Genomic DNA, 20,813 nt, shown 5'->3' on the forward strand with positions numbered 1-20,813 from the left:
TATTGACCAATGACCAGCTGGAGCAACGTAAGTAATATAATCCCCATGGTGATTCATCAAAGTGTTCTCAAAGAAGGTCTGCATTCAAGAGTTACTTGACGTTCAGGAAGAACTGTTCCCAGTTTAAACAAGGGTAACACCACAGTAACTGAATATCACAGAAGGTTGCCTGGATATTGCAGCTTGATATAGCGTTTTAACTAGCTTTTCAGCCTCACCCACCTGAATCATTACAGAAAAATCAGTTAAGTCTGTTTGAATTGTAAAAAATATTTCAAGAAGCCTTAGAGTACAGTGACAGAAAAAGCACACACCCATTTGTTGATATCAGGGGGTTGTAGCTGAAGATGGAGATGCTACGATTCTACATAAACAAGGATCAAAGAGAGGATTCTAGTATACAATTAATGCCTTATCCTGATATAGAAGCATATCACTTAAAAATCTACCAACATCACAGTCACCTTCCACATTTAATGATCAAACTAAAAGAAGTAAGAAAGATACCTTATTCCTCAAACTAAAAGAAGCAAGAAAGATACCTTATTCCTGGACACTCCAACACCTAAAATATGAACACCATTGCTGACAGAAACAATCAAAAGAGACATTAATAGATCAAGTCAAAATCCAGTCAATTAAAACCAGAAGTCGGTAGTCAAACACCGTTGACTCTTTTGTCCACCTGGCACCTGATGAGTATTTTTTTTTTTTTTTTTTTTCTTACGCTCCACAGATTCTCTATTTCTTTTTTTCTTTTAATTTTCTTTTCTTCTATTTCTTTTTATGTAAACATATATAAAGTAGAAGAAAAATCAAATGGTTGTGTTCTTCATAAATGGTAATAATAAAACAATTCTTCATAATGCTAAATACGAAACAAACACCACAATTTTCGTATTTTCCTTTCACATATTGTCAGCCCACTTTGATAGCAGGCCTTAAATAGGTTTTCTGAGCCCAATATATGATCCAGTTCTCTATTATTCGTTCGTTAATTTTGAATTGACCATATCGTTTATAAGCCTCTTTCACATTCTCTAACAAGGAAGCACCATCGAACTCGCTCAACAAGACTTCGTAGACATAATTTTTGCGTTGGTGGGTGGTTTCGCCTATACCACACATTCCCCCATATCTCAGATCATTTGGACATCATTAGGATCTACGCTCACCAACGGATATATGCTTCTCATGTGTGTACTCATTCCTATCATTTCACCAATATCATCAATTAATCTTTTAAAACTTCCAAAACAGAATCTTATACATCCAAGACTTCATTTCTCCGAGAACAGATGCACTACTTACAAACTCCAAACATTTTCAGTCTCTACTCCAGTCCAGTCACAGTGCTTCCCATAAGAACTTCAGAAACCGCAACACCAGCGTAGGCTTCATGGCCACGACATGACAAATCGAAAAGAGACTCCTCTATGTTCCGAACAATGAGAAGTTGAGAAAACATCATTTACGCAATTGTACAAGCAACACACACCGAAGGTCTTATAAATGATCTAGACACTTCTGTGGTAGAATCTGAATAAAAGTAACCATAATGGAGGTTACTTTAACGTGTTAGACTGAAAGCTTTGACCTGCAAGCCAACAACTTACTTAATCAACCTCTTCGCCAGATGTAAAGAGGTGATGTTTTCAATTTTCACTGATTACCTGAGAACATTCCTACGAAGTCTACCATCATGAGAAAAAAAAAGTAGCAAGATATGTAGCACACCAAAATGGATAAGAGAACCAAATAGTAACCTGTCTATGTTAAAAGACTTAACAAAAAAATCACGCATAAGCAGAAATGCAAATAACACTAGGTAGATGAGGAACATTACAGATGACGGGGAACACCCAATGACAAGTTCCAATCATGTGAAACTCCCCACTATCATAGTCTCATAGTTAAAAGCTCATGAGGCTAAACGCACTTCAAAATACAGGAAGTATGAATCAACATATTGCAGAAGATCCAAGAAGGAAAGATGAACAAATACCTGATTAACAACATGTCTAGCTTTCTGCTTAAGAGAAGCTCAGACTTGAAGATGTTCAATGCAAATAGTGATTTAGATTAGATTAATAATGTTGAGATAAAAATATTTTAATAATTCATAGTGAAAGTAATATATTTATAAACTAATATTTCTTATTTTCTAGCAGAATTAATAATTATCAATTCATAGAGATTTTTTTTAATTATTAAGTAAAAATACAATTAAGAAATATCATAGCATTATCCACCACACAATCTACAACAACAAAGGCCAAGTAAAAATACTATAGGAAGTAACAAAACATAGAAAAGCCACCTCACAAACTCATGAGTCATGATGCATATATATATCCAAACAGAAATCTGCCTTTGCACCGAACTCCTATGCATAAAGATAATGACTCAAGCAGGTGATAGCATTTAAACCACAGAAAAGATGCAGAATGCAAAATCAGGAAGGCAAAAACAAATCCTGATGACATCTCCATGAAATATAGAGGTAGCCAAAACATAAAAAGAAAAGCCATCATCACTAGGCAGATGTGGAACATTATAGTTCCAATAACAAGTACCAATCATGTCAAACTCCCCACTGTCACAGTCCAAAGCTCAGGGAACGAAACATAGAAGGAAAAAATGCAGATCATAGAAAAACAATGCAAGTCTTAAAACAATTCATATCATAGAAAAAATACAGAAAGAGAAAAGGGACTACCAACAAGACTTGTAGATGAAAATATATCAAAATAGAACTCGCCTCCTTTGCACCCTCAACATACCTGTAAAGAAGACGAAACAAGATAAGGGGCAGGAACAATGATCACATCTCCACCTAGTTTACAAACCAAAAACAGGGAAAAGACGAAACCACCAAAGAGGTAACAGACAAACCTGATCAATTCAAATAAAAAGCATATAGGAATAAGATCAAACACTAGGAACAAATGCAGCATTATAGGAATAAGATCATATAACACTAGGAACAAATGCAGCATGATAAATACAAAAACAAAGAAAAAGAGGAAAGAGACCAATCAGTAACAAAAGACATGGTCTTAGGTTGCCTAGATGCCAGCGTCACTAAGAATCTCATCAACTAAAACGAACCTGAAACATTCAATAATAATTCCAAATGATGTTGAAGACTGCCTAGTGGCACAATCAAAAACTCAGGAAGCCAAAATTCAAAATCTAGTTTATATAAACAAATTAAAGAGATAGCTGACAGATCCCAAAGAGAAAGAGAACAAGAACCTGAACGAACAGACCACCTAGTGCATCAGAAAAGCTCAGACTTAAAGCATACCACCAAAGAGACATAAAAGACAATGGAACAAAAACTAGTTAAAAAGAACAAAATCCATTGGAATAGATGCAGCATGAGAGATACATAGACCATTTACAAAGAAAAAGTGGAGAGATACAAGTAAGTAACCCGACGCTTTTCTCTGATAGAACTTCGACTATCTATGATCAAACAGTGGGAATAGATGCAACATGAGAGAGATACATAAACAGAGAAAATACCAACGGGAAAGAGACCAAAAACCAGAATAAACCACATGTCCAACTAGCCTTGTGCATAAGAGGAGCTCAGACATAAGCGTACCATCTAAGAGACTTAAAAAAAAAAACACATTAATTAGCAGATTTAGCACACAAAGAAAACAACTTAAAAATATTCAGGTTTAGCAGACCTATGACACTAGTTAGTATACACTAGTTAGCACATAGTAGACAAAAAGGATACATCAAAAGCATCACAGACCGATACTCCACAACCTGAAAAAACATAGCGAAGAGGTAAAAATCCCATGAACATAATAAGCATCATCCGGAACCTGAAATAATAGAACGACAAGTAAATCAACATAAACAAATTCATTATCAAAATAGCAACTTGATGCAATTTAGAACATAACTAGCTTCCAAAACACCTGCAAGACGAAGAAGAAAGTAATGTAAGGAACAAAAAAACAGAGAGTAAAAGAAGTGTTAAGAGGAAGAACAAAACCCTTGAAGACGTTAGCAAAGAGAAGAAGTGAATCGTGTCCTTGAGCCATCATCACTCACTCTCATCGATAAAAGCATCATCCAAAAAACTGAAACAACAGAATGACAAGTGAATCACATGAACAAATTCACAAAAGAAAATAGCAACTGATGTAATTTAGAAACCAAACCCAAGAAGAATAATTGGAGTGACAACGATCAGTCAAAGCTATCAATGATCAAAGGATCCTCCTCCACACATCTAAACCAATAAAACAAAATTAATTAATTAGTAACATGCAAATAGAAAAAAAAATCCACAGAACCAAAGTAAAAGTTTAAAAGCAAACAGAGATGCGTTTAGAGCAAGGAACCCGTGAGAAGGCTTGAAGATGTAGGCCTAGAGAAAATTGTGCGATGATCTGATAATAATTCGCTTCCACAACACCTGCAATACGAACAAAGAAACGTAAGGAACAAAACAACGACAACAACAAAAAGAAAGAAAGTAAAAAGGAAGAACAAAACCCATGAAGACGTTAGCTGCACAGAGACGAAGCCATCACTCTCATCGATAAAAGCATCATCCAAAACCTAAAGAAAAAAATAGAAAAAATCAGAAAGACCGTTTCCAATGAACATTAAAAGCAAGCTAACGATGATCGGTTGAAATAAAAATCAGAGACGCGACTTTGTGTTTAGAAGAATATCAAAAAAACGACGAGTAAATCGCATGAACATATTCACAAGATAAAAAGCAACCGAAATAAAGAGAGCATTGGGAAATATTGAATATACAGAAACGAATATCATCACATGTTCACACAGTGGTTCTCTTAAGACATTTTTACGAATGCACACGTTTAGGCCTTTTGACACCTGAACCATCACAATATCAAAAATCTCTTATTTTTCCTTTTTCACAATATCAAAAATGTTTAGGCCTTTGACACCCTGAACGAACCATCACAGTCCACCTAAAGCGATACCGTTCCGTCGTCTTGGTTCTCGATCTTGACTGGCGAATGGGTAGAAGAAGATCTTCAAAGCGACGGAGAGAGAGAGAGAGGATTTTATTTGAGAGATGATATTGCTTTCCGGGTCAGGTTTGAGGAAAGAGAAGACCTCTTTAATTTGTTGAGTATTCGGCTCGCAGAAAAAAAGAGATCCCATGGAGTAAGATGGATCTTAAAAAACTTAAAAAAAAAAACATTTTTCCTACACAAAATTAAAAATTATCATCTGAACAATCGTTGGTTGGTTGGTCTCTCTATACGTACGCCAAAGACGATAGATATTCAAACATATAGAATGTTCTTAGGAAGAACACAAACAACATGTACATTCTAAGACACTATCACAAATTTTACATTATATTAATTAATGCACAAGCACAACAGTACCAAAGAATCAGGCATACGCAGAAATGCAAATAACACCCAATGAGAAGTTCCAATCATGTGAAACTCCCCACTATCATAGTCCCATAGTTAAAAAAGCTCATGAGGCTAAACACACTTCAAAATACAGGAAGTATGAATCAACATATTGCAGAAGATCCAAGAAGGAAAGATGAACAAATACCTGATTAACAACATGTCTAGCTTTCTGCTTAAGAGAAGCTCAGACTTGAGGTTGTTCAATGCAAAAACTACTTTGGTAGAGACATCCATCATGAAAAGGACAGTAAATAAGTACAAATTCATTTAAAAGGATCGGAGTATAGTGATCGATGAAGATATCCTGGAAAATACAATAAAGACATAAAGAGGAAATAATAACAAAAAGGAAACATACCAATTGAGATCAATCCTTTATGCAACCAGTGAGGAACCCAAAGCTTACTTCTCTTGAATACCCATTAAACTATAACAATCAGAAGTAACTCAAAAATAAAAAAAGAGGCGTAACAACTAACAACCACAAACAAACCCCAGGAAAAAGAAGCTCATGACACCTGAATTAACAATAGGAATTAAGAATTCAAACAGATCTTCTACTTGCATCAACCAAATTCCTATACGCAGACAATGAATTCACGTAGAAATACAAAACACACAATCCCAAACAGAATTGATTAGCATTTAAACCATAGAAAAATGCAGAATATTTAAAAGAGAAAAGGGAAAGAGAAACAGAGAGAAGTTGATGTATAAAATCTAGAAAACGCAATAAGACACACAGAGGAAAGATCACAATATTACTCACTCAAGCCACAATCAAAATTAAATAGCAGAAAGGTGTAGAGATGCGAATTAACCTGAAACACGACGATATTACTCACTCAAGCCATCCTTCCCTCCAACAATGTCTTCAACCACATGTTATTTTTAAGAACACCTATCATATGAATGTGTGTAGACAGACAGTAGAGAAACAACAGAGAGGAGTGATTGATGCAAAAATATGAAAAACACAATAAGACACTGAGGACATATCGTATGAATGTGTGTAGACAGACAACAGAGAAACAGAGAGGAGTGATTGATGCAAAAATATGGAAAACACAATCCCAAACAGAAGTGATTAGCATTTAAACCATAGAAAAATGCAGAAAGACAAAAAGAGAAAAGGGGAAGCAAAACTGATCATATATCTCCAAGGAAAAGAGAAAACCCACCAATCACAAGCATATGAGAGTAGGATCAAACACATAAGAAATAACATAGAAATAGAAGAAAGTCGATGAAAAATTATCCTACCCATAAAGAAGGAGCACTTCACATAAGAAAAACCACAATCACAAGCATATGAGAGTAGGATCAAACACATAAGAAATAACAAAGAAGGGAGCACTTTACATAAGAAAAACCACCAAGGATCAAACACATAAGAAATAACAAAGACGGGAGCAATTCACATGAGTAAAACCACAATCACAAGCATATGAGAGTAGGATCAAGCTTTTCTGTAAGAAAAAGAGTGAGAAACATTGTGCTAAAACATTATCAATTTAACTTTCTTACCACTTTGCAACGCAATTCTTGAAGCTACCATAAGCCAGAGCGATGAATTCTAACAATATACCTGCATCAAGAATTTAAAAGACCAAACAGTGAGTGATAAGCACAAAATTTAACATTAGCTTCAGGACATAAGAGTGAGATAACCAATTAAATTTAACAAACGGTGAGAACTCAAAAGAAACCTAAAAGAAGCACTTACAGTAGAAGATCAAATATCACAGAAAAGACGAAACTTTTGTGTGCGTCTTCGTGTGATATGCTATCAACTCCGATATAAGATCCTGCAAAATACTGAGATAAGATCAATCAAGCAAAAAAACTAGAACGTGATGTAAAAAAAAACTGAATAAACCAAACCTGAGAATCGACATACTTACCAGCAATTCCTGAAGCTTCCACAATTTGTTTTAGTTGTTGAGAGAGCAAAAAAAGAACTCATCGTAATATCATTCCTTCAAGCTTTTCTGAAAGAGAGAAACGAAATACAAAAAGCATAAGATCAATCATAACCAAGGGGATGATGCAAAACCTGACATAAGGGAAATCTTAACAAAAACAAGAACATGATGTTAAAAAACACTGAAACCATACCTGAGAATCGACATTGACATGCTTGCCAGCAACTCCGCACGATCCAAAATTTGGGTTTGCTGTTAAGAGAGCAAAAAAAGATCTCATCATAATCTCATTCCTTCAAGCTCTCTGTAAGAAAAAGAGTGAGAAACAAGATCATATCATAGTAATAGCTACTAATATCTGTAAACATGGTGCTAAAACATTAACAATTTAACTAGACCTGAGGATTGTCAAGTAGCAGTAGAATAATAACCTTCTTACCACTTACCATTGCAATTCTTGAAGCTACCAAAAGCCAGAGGGATGAATTCTAACGACGATATACCTGCATCAAGAATTTAAAAGACCAAACAGTGAGTGATAAGCACAAATTTTTTAACATTAGCTTCAAGACGTAAGAGTGAGATAACCAATTAAATTTAACAAACGGTGAGAACTACTAAGAAACACTAAAAGAAGAATTAAGGGCTTACAAAAACAGACCCAAATATGAAGAGCTGAAGAGTCGTGGATAGAGAGAGAGAGAAAGAGCAAAAGCATAAGATGACGGTAGAGCATATAATGGGAGTTACCTATGTAACGGTAGAGCATAGATGGCAACAAGCTTCAACAATTTGAATTGTGCCTTCACCTCCCTCCCTCGTCCAAGAACCATGATAGCTTCTTGTTTAGAGTTCTTAATCCCAGTAGCTAGCTACATATAATACGGATGCACCTGTAACCAAGCGGTAATGAATAATAATTGAAAATCCAAGTGAAAAGAAGCAAGAAAGAGAATTGAATCTGACTCGAGTGACCTCAGCAAAGCACACATCACCATCTCCCCGCATATGATCCTGCAAAAAAATGGAGTTCATATCAAAAACAAGACAAGAGAGTAGAAACCAAAATGTTGCAGCAAATCATTAGTTGGCAATCAGACCTTCAAATCTTGCCATGAAGCACACATCACGAGCTTCCTATAGAATCTCAAATTCGGGGACATCACAATTTGGGGTGTCTTTCTTTTCACTTCCGTAGGCCCTAAAAAAGCAGAAAGTTGTTGGACCACGACAGGAAGCATATACAGTAGAAGAAGATAGAAAACACTGTTGCAAGGAAGGACTCACTTGTATAGCACATTGGTCTAGGGCATTTCTCATTGTTTAAACGGACAGTGTGCACAAGAGAATGAAATCACACAAATGATGTATGTGAGTCCAATGGATGAGCCTCTGGTGACAAAAATATAGCATAGATTTTAATACTCGTGCTTAATGAATTGTGAAAAAGGGGAAAGCATAGTCATTATTTACCTGCACACAAGAGCAAACAAAGCATACTTTATGTCATCATAACTGGTGTTGTTGTCGACGACACCATGGGTTCCTGATCATATAATTTAAAAAAACACTGCTCAAAGCTAAAAAAGGGAAGAGTAAGAATGTATGCATGAGAAAGTTTAAATTATCGTCCATGTGTGTGTAATGTATGCTGGTTAGTATTAGTTAGTAAATCTGAAAAATCCAAGTGAAAAGAAGAAAGAGAGAAGAACAGAATTAACTTACCTAAAGCAGACTTGAGTCTTCTACTTCATTCTTCAATCCATCTCTCTGATCTGCACATATACAGAATTAAATTAAAACCATACAGTTAAAATTATCAAGGCTGAATCAATAACTTAAAAGAGAAACGAAAAAAACTCACTTGTAGCTCCTTCAAAGCTGCAGGCAAGAAATTTGCACGTATACTGATTGTTAGCTCTTCTTGTTAAAACCTAAAACTAGACCAAACTCGTTACTTACCAAACATAACAAGAGACTTTTAAAGAGAATTAAAAAGGTGGAGAAACGTATCTCACCCAATATTGTCGTCGTCTCTCAGGACTCCAGAAACAAACCCCAATCCAATCTACAGAATAGGATTGGACCATCGTTGTGTAAGACTGAATCATTTAGAAGGGAGAAGCAACAACAAAATCCATTAAAAAAAAAAAAGAAGAAGATATTAGTCAGTTTAACGAAGAATAAACTTTAACGGGACTGAATTAGGCTCAAAACTTATGGATGGGGAGAATTTGAAGTGGACAAGGAGGACGACTCACAACCTGTCTCGAGTGACCTCAGCAGATTAAAGAAGACATCACCAGCTCTCCACAAATGATCCTGCAAAAAAAATGGATTTCATATCAGAAAGAAAAAAACACGACAAGGGAATAGAAACCAAAATGTTGCAGCAAAAACATTAGTTGTCAATCAGACCTTCAAATGTTGCCATGGAGGAGATGATGGGAGATTCACGAACATCACCAGCTTCCTGTAGAATCTTCTTCATTTCTTCAAACCATCTCCGATCTGCACATATACAGAACTGGAAGAACCATTGTTAATTTCCAAGTCTGAATTAAACAGCCACAGCCCAAAGCCTGAATAAGTGCTAATGATAAGAGTGGAGTCCATAATTCCAGGATAACTTGTAACTTCCATTAAGATCACTGAAGCTGTCTCTGTATAAGTAACTTTAGTAATTCTCAAAATCCAAGTGAAAAGAAGCAAGAGAGAAGAATAGAGTTAACTAAACACATACTTCATGTCATCATAATTGGTGTAGTCGACGATACCATAAGTTCCTGATCATATGATTAAAAATAGTCAAGAAACAAGTATAATGTGCCAAACAAAACACTGCTCAAAGCTAAAAAAAAGGATGATTTTGGTATAGCTAAGAAAGTATGCATGAGAAAGTGAAAATTAACGTACCGTCACAGTCTCGATACAATTGGACAAAGCTAAATATATCAGTACATCTAGGATCTGATACATATGGGCCTGAAAAAAACATGGTAACACCATATGTAACAAGACGTTAAAAAAAAATCAAACGACTAGTGAAAGAAAGAAGATGACATTCAAGTATCAAGATTATACTTACAGGGGATAAGTGTGTTGTCCACGGTTTCATGATAAACTTCCCAGAAGCTGCATCATATTCAATAACCTCCACATCTGAATAAGGATTAACTACAAACATGTAAAAAAAAAAACAGTAAAGAGAAGGATTTTGAAATTACTTACAGAGATCAAGAACAAGGATACTAAATTTCTATTCCATCGTCGTTGTTGGTAAATGGCCCTAGTTTTCTGATACAAACGCTGGTAAATGGCCCTAGTTTTCTGATATTAAATGTCAGAGAATATATCGTCGCCTGAAGCGTCTGGGCTGACAGGAAGTTCCTTGAACCTAACTCATAAAAATGAATCATGAGTCCTTGTACTTACGTCATTATTGTCTTGAGGTAGAAGGAACGGATCTTCGACACTGAGCCCTGATAAATACAACTGTCAGGATCGGGTCAAAGCAGCGGAAGATGGCAGCTTGGGATCAACGGGGAGAATCAATGATTTTCCCTAGTTAACACAGGTCAAAAACAAAGCACACAGGAAAGTCAGTCATGATGCTTGTCGGTAAAAGAAAATGTTGGAATATATTTTCTCAGCACTTACAACACAAACCAAGATCCGTTAGATTTTTCCTTCTCATCCAGTGCGCCGATCATTTTCAGGAATCCAATAGCATTTTGAAACTGTCTGAAGACAATTATAGTTATTAGGACTAGTGTCAAGACAATTAGAATCAAATTACCTGTGATAAGCTCAGTATATATTTGCATGCATCTTCTCACCATTCCAGCTTGAATATGAAACAATCACTGTGAAAACACCTTTGTAAACTGCATCAGCATAAACAGGCATGCGAACACTAAGAAGACCATGTAAATAAGTCACCCTGTTATTCTCATTTTTTCCTCGGGTTTTTCCCACCATCTCCCACGTAATGCTTGGCACATGTTGCAACTTTATCCCTAACAAAATAACACGCATGAAAGGAAGAACATACTTATGTAAGGCTCATATAACACAACCAAAAGTTAGCAAAACCTTACCTGCCAGTGCCACCAACGAATGGAAAGCCATGCTTATAGTTGGAAGGAGGCTCTCCTTGTAAACCAAGTATGACATATGTCATGTCTTCCACAACTTTGTGATTCTCGCTGTAGCTCTCATAACACCTACCCCCATCTGGTATCTCTACAAACCTACGGGTGAGAAACAACTTTAACAAATGCGAGAAAGTACCAAAGATATGAAAGAGTGCCAGATCTATAAGACTTTGGCAGAAGGTGAAAACTTATAAGATCCAGAATACAGAAACTTTACTGCAATGCGAGGAGCAAATGTGTATGAAATTCCAGTGGCTCCGACTTTGACTGCAGTAGCTGCTCCAATCCTCTTAACCAGATCAGGATCCCCTGTGAAACTAAAATCTATCAGCAGAAGAAATATAAATCGCGTTCATAAAAACAGAGATGGTAAACATGCAAAACCAAATAAAACGTTTTAGGTAATACTTGCCTGGTGACTCAAAGACAAACATTGTGACGGAAGATAGTAGCGTTATAGACAAACAACTGGAATATATTCAGCATGAGCGAAACAGAGAATAAAAGGGAAAGAGACCAGTTAGTAACCTATGCTTCTCTTTTATAGAACCTCGACTAAGAAAAGATAAGACACCAATTAGCCTCACTAGGAAGACCATCAACTATACTTTGAACCTGAAACATCCAATCACAAGTCCAAATGATGTTGAAGACTGCCCAGTGGCACAATCCAAAATTCAGGAAGCCAAAATTCAAAATCTAGTTTATAAAAAAACAAAGAGATAGCTGATATATCTCAAAGAGAAAGTCTCGAACGTAACCTAATGTTTTTTTTTCTGATAGAACATCAACTATATAGCATATAAAAATAGGATCAAACAGTAGGACTAGATGCAGCATGAGAGGTATACATAAACAGAGAAATATACCAACGGGAAAGAGAACAAAAACCTGAGTAGAACATATGTCCAGCCTTAGAGGGGCTCAGACTTAACAGAGCTAAAAGACATAATAACATACAATTAAAAGAACTGCTTACAAAGGGAAAGTTACATGAACAAACTCGTTTGGAAGGGAACGTACGTAAGATCACCTTTCATATAAATGTGTGTTGAAAGCAGAGAAACGGAGAGAAGCTGATGTATACAATCAAGACACACACAGAGGAAAGATCATACCTAACCAAAAATCGCCAAAATTAAATAAATCAACCAATCAAAATTAAATAGCAGAAACTAGAAAGGTGTGTAGAGATGCGAATTAACCTGAAACACAATATTACTCACTCAAGTCATCCTTCCCTCCAACAATGTATTCAACCACATGTTATTTTTAAGAGCACCTATCATATGAATGTGTGTAGACAGACAGCAGAGAAACAGAGAGGGGTGATTATTAGCAAAAATATGGAAACACACAATAAGACACACAGAAGACATATCATAACCCAAAATTAAAAATAAGTCAACCAATAACAACAAAAAAGGTATATAGATGTGAAGTAAGTAACCAGAAACACGAAATTATCCCACCAGAAAAAAAAGAAAACTTACCTCTTGAGAAATCAGAAGAAACCAAAAGATGAAAGGCAGAGAAGAAAGATTCAACAGAGCAATCCCATTACCTCGACGATCTGCATCAAAAGAGAGAGAGTTCTATATCGCTTATACCAAAAAAAAGATGGGTTAAGGGATTAAGAAGTGAAGGAAGAAGGACACAAATCCAACAGAGTAAACGGGTGAGACTAGCCTGGAGAAGATATGCACCGATCCGATCATAATTTGCTTCCGAAACACCTGCAAGACGAAGAAAGGAACGTAAAGAACAAAAAAAAACAGAGAGCAAAAGAAGTGTTTAGAGGAATAACATAACCCCTGAAGACGTGTTAGCACAAAGAAGAAGCATTTACATCAAAGCCATCACGATAAAAGCATCATCCAAATTCCAAAACCTGAAATAACAGAAACGAAAAGTTAGTAACCTCGAGTTTCTATAACAAAAGACAGGAACTTAGGCTTAAACCATGAATCTAAACATCACTAGGAACAGATTTTGGAGGGAAACAGGAACGAATAACTGAATATCTTTCACATGTCCAGCCTTTTGCTAGTTAAAAAAGAACACAGTTCAAGAACAAACTCGTCTAGTGAAGAATTTGTGATCATCTCTCATATGAATTATCTGAGAAATACAAGACACATAGGATCAACAATAGCAAATATTAAATAAAACAACGGTTCGGAAAAAAAAAAAAAAAAGTGGCTTAGGAGGAAGAACACTACCTGGTCCTGAAGATGTAGGGCACAGTAAACAAAAAGGATCCATCATAAGCATCACCGACCGATCCTCCACAACCTGAAATAACAGAGCAAAAGGTAAAAAGTCGCATAAACATAATAAAAAAGCCTTCAATGATTCAATTCAGAAACAAAACTCTAGAAGAAGAATAAACTGAATTAGAGTGACGATGGTAGGATCCTCCTCCACAAATGTGAACCAACAAAACAAAAACCAATCGACAAGTAAGTAATATGTTATTAGAAGCCAATATATAGATGTGTGTTTAGAGAAGGAAACCGTGAGAGAAGAATATGCACTGATCCGATCATATCATAATTCGCTTCCATAACACCTGCAAGACAAATAAGAAAGGAACGTAAGGAACAAAAAAAAAAAAAACAGAGAGTAAAAGAAGAGTTAAGAGGAAGAACAAAACCCTTGAAGACGTTATCACCGAGAAGAAGCGAAGCGTGTCCTTAAGCCATCACTCTCATCCATAAAAGCATCATCCAAAAACCTGAAATAACAGAATGACAAGTAAATCATGTGAAAAAGTTCACAAAAAAAAATAAGAAGCAACTGCTGCAGTTTAGAAACCAAAACCTAGAGAAGAAGAACATGAATTAGACTTAAAAAGGATTTGATGAAGCGAAACCACCTCAAGCAGTCAGAGTCTTCTTCATCATCGTTAAAGGGAAGAAAGTGAACCCTGAAACAACAAACAAAACCTTAAGCAGTCTGAGTCGTCTTCTTCACCATTCTTCAAACCATCTCTGATCTGCACATACATAGAATAAGAAATCAGATGATAGAAACGCCAAAGTGAAAACCCTAAAAGAATTTCAAAACCTTTTTTACTTGGTCGTCGTCAAATCATTCTAACACTTACGGATTGTGGTGTTGATGACAGAAACAAAACCTTAAGCAGTGTGAGTCTTCTTCTTCTTCATCGTTATTCAAACTGATCTGCACAAAGAGAATTAGAAGAAACCATCATTAGTTGTCAAAGTCTGTAATTAAAATAATACCTTCACAATATCCCCTTGCCATTGTTTAAAGACAAAAAAGAATAAGTTCCAGATTCACATAGTTACGAGTCTGTTCTAAAGTGATGAAGACTAAAAAAACGCATCAGCATATGTAATAATGGGAACCCTGCATATATCATCTTCCATCCAATCCATATAGAGAAACAACAAACAAACAAACAAAACCAAAATATCTCAGTCTACACTTTTCAATATTGCAACATGTGCAGAAAATATATGTACCTTAGGCAGCAGCATCCTCTTTCCGCTTTAGATCCTACAGAGGCAAAAGATATCATCAACTGAAAACAAATGATACACAAGAGAGAGACACATGACACATATTATAAGTTACATATAACACTGAATTCAAATCTTCTGAGTAGCAGTATTGCAACAGGTGCAGAAAAAATATTAGATGTGTACCTTGTGCAGCAGCATCCTCTCTCCGCTTCAGATCCTACACAAAGGCAAAATAAGAATCAACCGGAAAAAAAAAGATACACAAGACAGAGACACCAATCATAAGTTGCATGTAACACTAAATTCAAATTCTCCAAATAACAGTACTACAAAAGGTGCATGTTGTTACCGTGAGAGAGCACGCCCCTCGGCCAAGTTTTTCTTATGAAACTGCGTTCATTCTTCAAACCATATCTTTCTGTTCTGCACATAAAATCAGAAAAGCCATCGTTAATCTTTGAAGTCTGAAACAATGAACAACCTAAATCGCAAGTGTGTAAGAATTAAAATCCAAGTGAAAAGAAGTTTCATAATACCTGCTTAGTTAGACACTTCATTAGTTAAAGCAATAGAAGATGTCCCGCTGTAATGCAGGCTGGTTACTTAGCCCTCCCTTGCCATAGTTTAAGGATGATGAAATTCCTGCAAGAGAAAACAAAAAAAAAGAATAAGTTAGATAAATAAAACAGATTCACATAATTAATGAGTCTAAAGTGATGAAGACTAGAAAAAAGGCAATCATCATCCGTAATAGAGGCAAGAAAGTGAACCCTGAAACAACAAACAAACCTTGAGCAGTCTGAGTCGCCTTCTTAATAATTCTTCAAACCATCTCTGATCTGCACATAAGAATTAGAATAAACCATCGTTAGTTATCAAGTTTGAATGAAAGCAGCAACATGAATGAAAACCATGAACAAAACCTAACGCCTGAAAGTCTGTTAATGATAGTGGTGACGACAATTCTAGGACACCTTCCAATAGACTGGCTGCACTGAAAAAATAAAACTATTGGTTGAATAAACATTAAAGGGAAATTAGACTCACACTTCATTACTTAAAGCAATTGAAGATGTCTCCCTGTATTGCAGGATGGTAACTTAGCCCTCCCTTGCCATTGTTTAAAAATAAATATCCTACAAAAGAGAAAGAAAAAAATAATGAGTTCCTGGTAGATTAATAAAACAGATTCACATAGTTAATGAGACTCTTCTAAAGTGATGAAGACTAAAAAAAAAAAAGCCATCATCATCCGTAATAAAGGGAAGAAAGTGTACCCTGAAACAACAAACAAAACCTTAAGCAGTCTGAGTCGTCTTCTTCACCATTCTTCAAACCATCTCTGATCTACACATATATAGAATAAGAAATCAGATGATAGAAACGCCAAAGTGAAAACCCTAAAAGAATTTCAAAACATTTTTTACTTGGTCGTCGTCAAATCAGTCTAACACTTACGGATTGTGGTGTTGATGACAGAAACAAAACCTTAAGCTGTGTGAGTCTTCTTCTTCTTCATCGTTATTCAAACTGACCTGCACAAAGAGAATTAGAAGAAACCATCGTTAGTTATCAAAGTCTGTAATTAAAATCCAAGTGAAAAGAAGCTTCATAATACCTGCTTAGTTAGACATTTATTTTGTTAAAGCAATTGAAGATGTCTCTCTGTATGCTGGCTGGTTACTTAGCCCTCCCTTGCCGGTGTTTAAAGATGGAATTCCTGCAAGAGAAAGAAATGATAATAATAAGTTCCTGGTAGATTAACATAACAGATACATTATGCTATGATCAGTCTGTTCTATTTTACTAAGGGATTGTGGTGTTGATGATAGAAACAAAACCTTAACCAGTCTGAGTCTACTTCTTCATCGTTATCCAAACTGATCTGCTCATAGATAAATAAGAAGAAGAGACCATCGTCAGTTAATCTGTAAGAGCCAAATTGAATTGAAAACCCTAAAAACAAAAAAAAAAACCCATGAATTTAAAGACCTTGTTTACTTGGTCCTCGTCAAATCAGATGATAGAAACGTCATGGAAATGAACATGTAACGTCGTCCTCCGCCAATCATCCATCACTTGCCCAGCGTATCCTCCAGCTAATTCATGTGAGAGTTAGAAGACAAGAGACGAGACTAAGGTGATGTACGTTTTATATTATCAATGAAAAAAATCAAACAAGAAGAAAATTGTACTTACACGAAGAGGGTTTTTACTATTCTTGTTGTTAGGGTCATCATCATCCGCGGGTCAGAACTTCAAATTTTGACTCACTTTCGCCTTAACAACAATTCCGGCTACAATGAAAGGTAATATAAGAGCAAATCAGATGCCAATAAACACGGAAATAAAGCTATTCATAACAGACATAGACACATATCCTAAATTGCACTGAATGCAATTCCTCAAAGTAAACCATCAACTGAAAAGATATGTACCTTGTGCAGCAACATCCTCTTTCCGCTTAGATCCTACACAGAGGCAAAATAAACCATCAACTGAAGACAAAAGATACACAAGACAGAGACACAAATCATAAGTTGCACAAAAACACTGAATTCAAATACTCATAGGTGGAGAAACGATACCTTGTGAAGCTACGTACCTGCTTAGAAACTTCTGTTGAAGCTATTGAAGATGTCTCATGCAGATGTAGTTTCTGCAAAAGTAAGAACCAAAAAAAAAAAAGGATTAGAATTGGCTGCATTGAATATAAACCAAAAAAAAAAAGAAAAAAGAAGATTACTATTGGTTGAGTAAACTTGAAACAGAACAAAGTAAAGAAAGGAAGAGAGGTAACTGGGATTAGTAATCTCAAATGACTTACAGAGAAAACAGAGAATTTTCCTCCATTCATTCTAGAGACCAAACCACATACCTCCGATCTGCACATTGAATAAGAAGATTACTATTGGTTGAGTAAACTTGAAAGAGAAGAAAGTAAAGAAAGGAAGAGAGGTAACTGAGATTAGTAATATCAGATTAGTTACAGAGAAAACAGAGCATTTTTCTCCATCGGAGGAAAAGGAACTTCATTCTTCAAACCAAACAACATACCTCCGATCTGCACATTGAATCAGAAGATTAGTATTGGTTAAGTAAAGAAAGGAAGAGAGGATATAGAGATTACTTAGAGAGCAAGAAGAGAAATTTTACCATCGGAGGAAAGAATCAGAACCGTGAGCACGCCCCTCGGCCAAGTTTTTATAATGAAAGTTGCATTCATTCTTCAAATCATATCTCTCTGGATCTGCACAATGAATCAGAAAAGCAATCGTTAATTTATTAAGTCTGAAGAGACAACCAAAATCGCAAGTGTATAAATATTAAAATCCAAGTGAAAAGAAGCTTCACAATAATACCTGCGTAGTTAGACACATCTTTTGTTAAAGCAATAGAAGATTTCTGTCTTCCTGTATGCAGGCTGGTTACTTAGCCAATGTTTAAAGATGAAAGTCCTGAAAGAGAAAGAAAAAATAATGAGTTCATGGTAGATTAACAAAACAGATTCATTAAGCTATGACCAATCTGTTCTAATTAAGTGAAGAAAACTAGAAAAAGGCATCATCATCATCATCGGTTACAATGGGAAGAAAGAGAGCCCTGAAACAACAAACAAAACCTCAAACAGTCTTGAGTCGTCTTCTTCATCATTCTTAAAACCATCTCTGATCTGCACATATAGAATAAGAATTAGATGATAGAAACGCCAAAGTGAAAACACTAAAAACAAAAAAAAACCAAGAATTTCAAAACCTTTATTACTTGGCCGTCGTCAAATCAGTCTAATACTAATGGTGTCGGGGCAGTGTGAGTCTTCTTCCTCTTCATCGTTATTCAAACTGATCTGCACAAAGAGGGAAATTAGAAGAAACCATAGTTAAGTTATCAAGTCTCTGAAAGTCCGAATTACATAATTCATACTTCAAACCATTGATCTGCACATAGAGAATTAAGAAGAAGAAGCATCGTTAGTTAAATTTGTAAGAGCCAAATTGAAAACCCTCAAAAGGAATCATCATCCGTAGTAATAATTGGGAAGAAAGTGAACCATTCTCTCGGTCTTCACTTATGGATTGTGGTGCTGATGATAGAAAGAAAACATTAAGCAGTATTGAGTATCCTTCATCATTCTTCAAACCATCTCCGATCTGCACATATAAAAATTAGGAGAAACCATTGTTAGTTATCAAGTCTGAATTTAAACAACAACATCAATAAGAAATTCATAAAGAAGGTTGATTACCTGCTTAAAACACTCCTTTCGTCAAAGAAATAGAAGACGTCTCTGTGTGATCTGACGGGTTTGTTCCTGCAAGAGAGAAGAGAATAGATCAGTTAGCTGCTTAGTAGAGCAAACAAAACAGAGTCAATAAGCAAATTCCATCCAATCCAATCCAATCCAAAAGGATTTTGTTGAAGCGAAACCACCTCAAGGAGTCAAGAGTCTTCTTCTTCGTCTTCACCTTCAAAGTTCAAACCATGTCAGACCTGCACAACATATAATAAGAAACCATCATCGTTCGCTAGTTTACAAAAGTCTGAAAAATAGAAACCCTAAAAAAAAAAAAATCCCCAAACCAAAATATTATGTAAACCCTAAAATAAAAATCCCCAAAGTATGAATTACATCGTTTGGCGTTTATTATTGAAACCACGACCCGCAAATAGAGAGAATTAGAAGATGGTTTGTTGCGATGTCCGTTGTTGTTGTTGTTGTTTGAGTCATCATCAACCCTAACCCTAATTTGTGTTCTTCCTCCTTCTTTAAAAATCATCATCGACGAGAGCGCTTGATGATGAGGGAGACCCAACGCCGTTAGCTAGAGAACGCTCTCTCTCTCTCTCTCTCTCACTCTCTCTCTCTCGCTCAAACTTTTTTTTTTGTTTTTTTTTTTTTTTTTCTATTTGGTGAAGAAGAAGTATTGTTGAGATATTTATAAGAAATATCTGATATGGAAAATGGAAATTTTACTTTTTTCTATTTTTATACGTTATAGAAAGAAAAAGAAATGAAAATTAGGGAAAAACAAAATTTAATTTTTGAACTATTATGACCTTTCTAGAAGAACTATGATCGTTCCCTTCTAGAAGCATATGTTAACTTTTAAATACAACTCCTCTTAGGCTTGTATAACTACTAGAGTCCACCACTCCTTAATTTCACGAAGCCCAATTTAAAAGCCCAACTTAAAAGCCCACCAGAACTGATTCTTTGATTATCAAGATTCACGAAGAAAACGATGATGATGCTCATCAGAGACAATCCTGAACCGTCCGTTCCTTCGTTCGATTTTGAAGTTGTTCGGTCTAAATTGTTGCCAATTTCGGTTTAGTTGGTTTATTAAGCTGTTTGTTTTCGCGTTAAGGTATTGTGACTTTTGGGTGGGTGATGACGATCCGAATCCATTTTTTAACCTTCCGGTTTTAGTTGGTTTCATCTTCGTTTTTTTCCGTTTATGGGCTCACATTTGTCTCAGGTTCTTTGTTGGGCTCAATTCGTTTCAGGCCCATTATTCTTCTTAGTAACTCATCTGTCGGAGATGCCATCTGGTTCGTCTGGTATCCTCCGACACGTCACAGCTCGCCTACATACACTCACAACAGTACCTAGTTTTGAGGAAGACTCGGAGAGGTTCGGATAGGACATGTCAAAGCTCCGCCTTGCTTGTTCTTATGGCCTTTTTTTTTTCTTTACTTTTGTTGTCTGTTTGCTGTTTGCTTTGATCATAGAAGTATGTAATCCAAGAAGAGCTGGTGATAATCAAAGTTCAGTAAGAAGAGGGGGTTTTATAATGCAAACTC

The 20,813-nt window shown here is 35.8% G+C and overlaps 1 protein-coding gene across 50 annotated transcripts; it reads right to left on the minus strand.

Annotated features, from left to right (window-relative positions):
- Positions 1-804: 804 nt before the first annotated feature.
- Positions 805-19,965, minus strand: LOC104788639 (uncharacterized). 50 transcript variants are annotated; one of them, XR_015558431.1, is made up of 71 exons: positions 19,639-19,965; positions 19,440-19,499; positions 19,255-19,320; positions 19,060-19,159; positions 18,765-18,855; positions 18,631-18,681; positions 18,371-18,466; positions 18,165-18,258; positions 17,999-18,072; positions 17,836-17,893; positions 17,614-17,667; positions 17,447-17,479; positions 17,208-17,305; positions 17,001-17,107; positions 16,850-16,893; positions 16,627-16,728; positions 16,467-16,543; positions 16,286-16,355; positions 15,932-16,144; positions 15,798-15,847; positions 15,545-15,650; positions 15,358-15,431; positions 15,192-15,225; positions 15,009-15,042; positions 14,627-14,703; positions 14,396-14,515; positions 14,174-14,254; positions 13,910-14,089; positions 13,740-13,812; positions 13,535-13,638; positions 13,367-13,408; positions 13,207-13,253; positions 13,011-13,090; positions 12,723-12,799; positions 12,551-12,635; positions 12,046-12,132; positions 11,735-11,826; positions 11,461-11,613; positions 11,200-11,379; positions 11,021-11,104; positions 10,796-10,924; positions 10,449-10,537; positions 10,277-10,345; positions 10,104-10,146; positions 9,779-9,887; positions 9,625-9,682; positions 9,379-9,462; positions 9,225-9,294; positions 9,086-9,135; positions 8,834-8,906; positions 8,648-8,752; positions 8,461-8,561; positions 8,336-8,374; positions 8,111-8,253; positions 7,807-7,863; positions 7,554-7,612; positions 7,340-7,426; positions 7,162-7,243; positions 6,963-7,023; positions 6,257-6,336; positions 5,794-5,862; positions 5,581-5,647; positions 4,371-4,444; positions 4,188-4,258; positions 4,019-4,106; positions 3,927-3,941; positions 3,702-3,786; positions 3,532-3,624; positions 2,720-2,783; positions 1,312-1,597; positions 805-1,210 (listed from the first exon to the last, which is right to left on the minus strand). XR_015558431.1 is itself a non-coding variant. In XM_087452538.1 (69 exons), exons 50-55 carry the CDS (start codon positions 8,658-8,660, stop codon positions 7,398-7,400), a joined length of 372 nt encoding a protein of 123 aa, XP_087308664.1. In that variant the 5' UTR covers positions 8,661-8,752; positions 8,834-8,906; positions 9,086-9,135; positions 9,225-9,294; positions 9,379-9,462; positions 9,625-9,682; positions 9,779-9,887; positions 10,104-10,146; positions 10,277-10,345; positions 10,449-10,495; positions 10,592-10,924; positions 11,021-11,104; positions 11,200-11,379; positions 11,461-11,613; positions 11,735-11,826; positions 12,046-12,132; positions 12,551-12,635; positions 12,723-12,799; positions 13,011-13,090; positions 13,207-13,253; positions 13,367-13,408; positions 13,535-13,638; positions 13,740-14,089; positions 14,174-14,254; positions 14,396-14,515; positions 14,627-14,703; positions 15,009-15,042; positions 15,192-15,225; positions 15,358-15,431; positions 15,545-15,650; positions 15,798-15,847; positions 16,056-16,144; positions 16,286-16,355; positions 16,467-16,543; positions 16,627-16,728; positions 16,850-16,893; positions 17,001-17,107; positions 17,208-17,305; positions 17,447-17,479; positions 17,597-17,667; positions 17,836-17,893; positions 17,999-18,072; positions 18,165-18,258; positions 18,371-18,466; positions 18,631-18,681; positions 18,765-18,855; positions 19,060-19,159; positions 19,255-19,320; positions 19,440-19,499; positions 19,639-19,965; the 3' UTR covers positions 805-1,210; positions 1,312-1,597; positions 2,720-2,783; positions 3,532-3,616; positions 3,702-3,786; positions 3,927-3,941; positions 4,019-4,106; positions 4,188-4,258; positions 4,371-4,444; positions 5,581-5,647; positions 5,794-5,862; positions 6,257-6,336; positions 6,963-7,023; positions 7,162-7,243; positions 7,340-7,397. The 50 variants fall into 50 exon arrangements, 20 of the variants coding, with proteins under 20 accessions (XP_087308664.1, XP_087308663.1, XP_087308660.1 ...); XR_015558421.1 differs by having other exon boundaries at positions 15,358-15,426; positions 16,056-16,144; positions 17,597-17,667; XR_015558419.1 differs by lacking the exon at positions 12,046-12,132 and adding an exon at positions 12,409-12,456 and having other exon boundaries at positions 14,035-14,089; positions 16,056-16,144; positions 17,597-17,667.
- Between the last annotated feature and the right edge of the window lie 848 nt (positions 19,966-20,813).

Source organism: Camelina sativa, chromosome 5 (assembly GCF_030686135.1).
Source record: "Camelina sativa cultivar CO46 ecotype springtype chromosome 5, ASM3068613v1".
In the NCBI taxonomy this organism is placed as follows: Eukaryota; Viridiplantae; Streptophyta; class Magnoliopsida; order Brassicales; family Brassicaceae; genus Camelina; species Camelina sativa.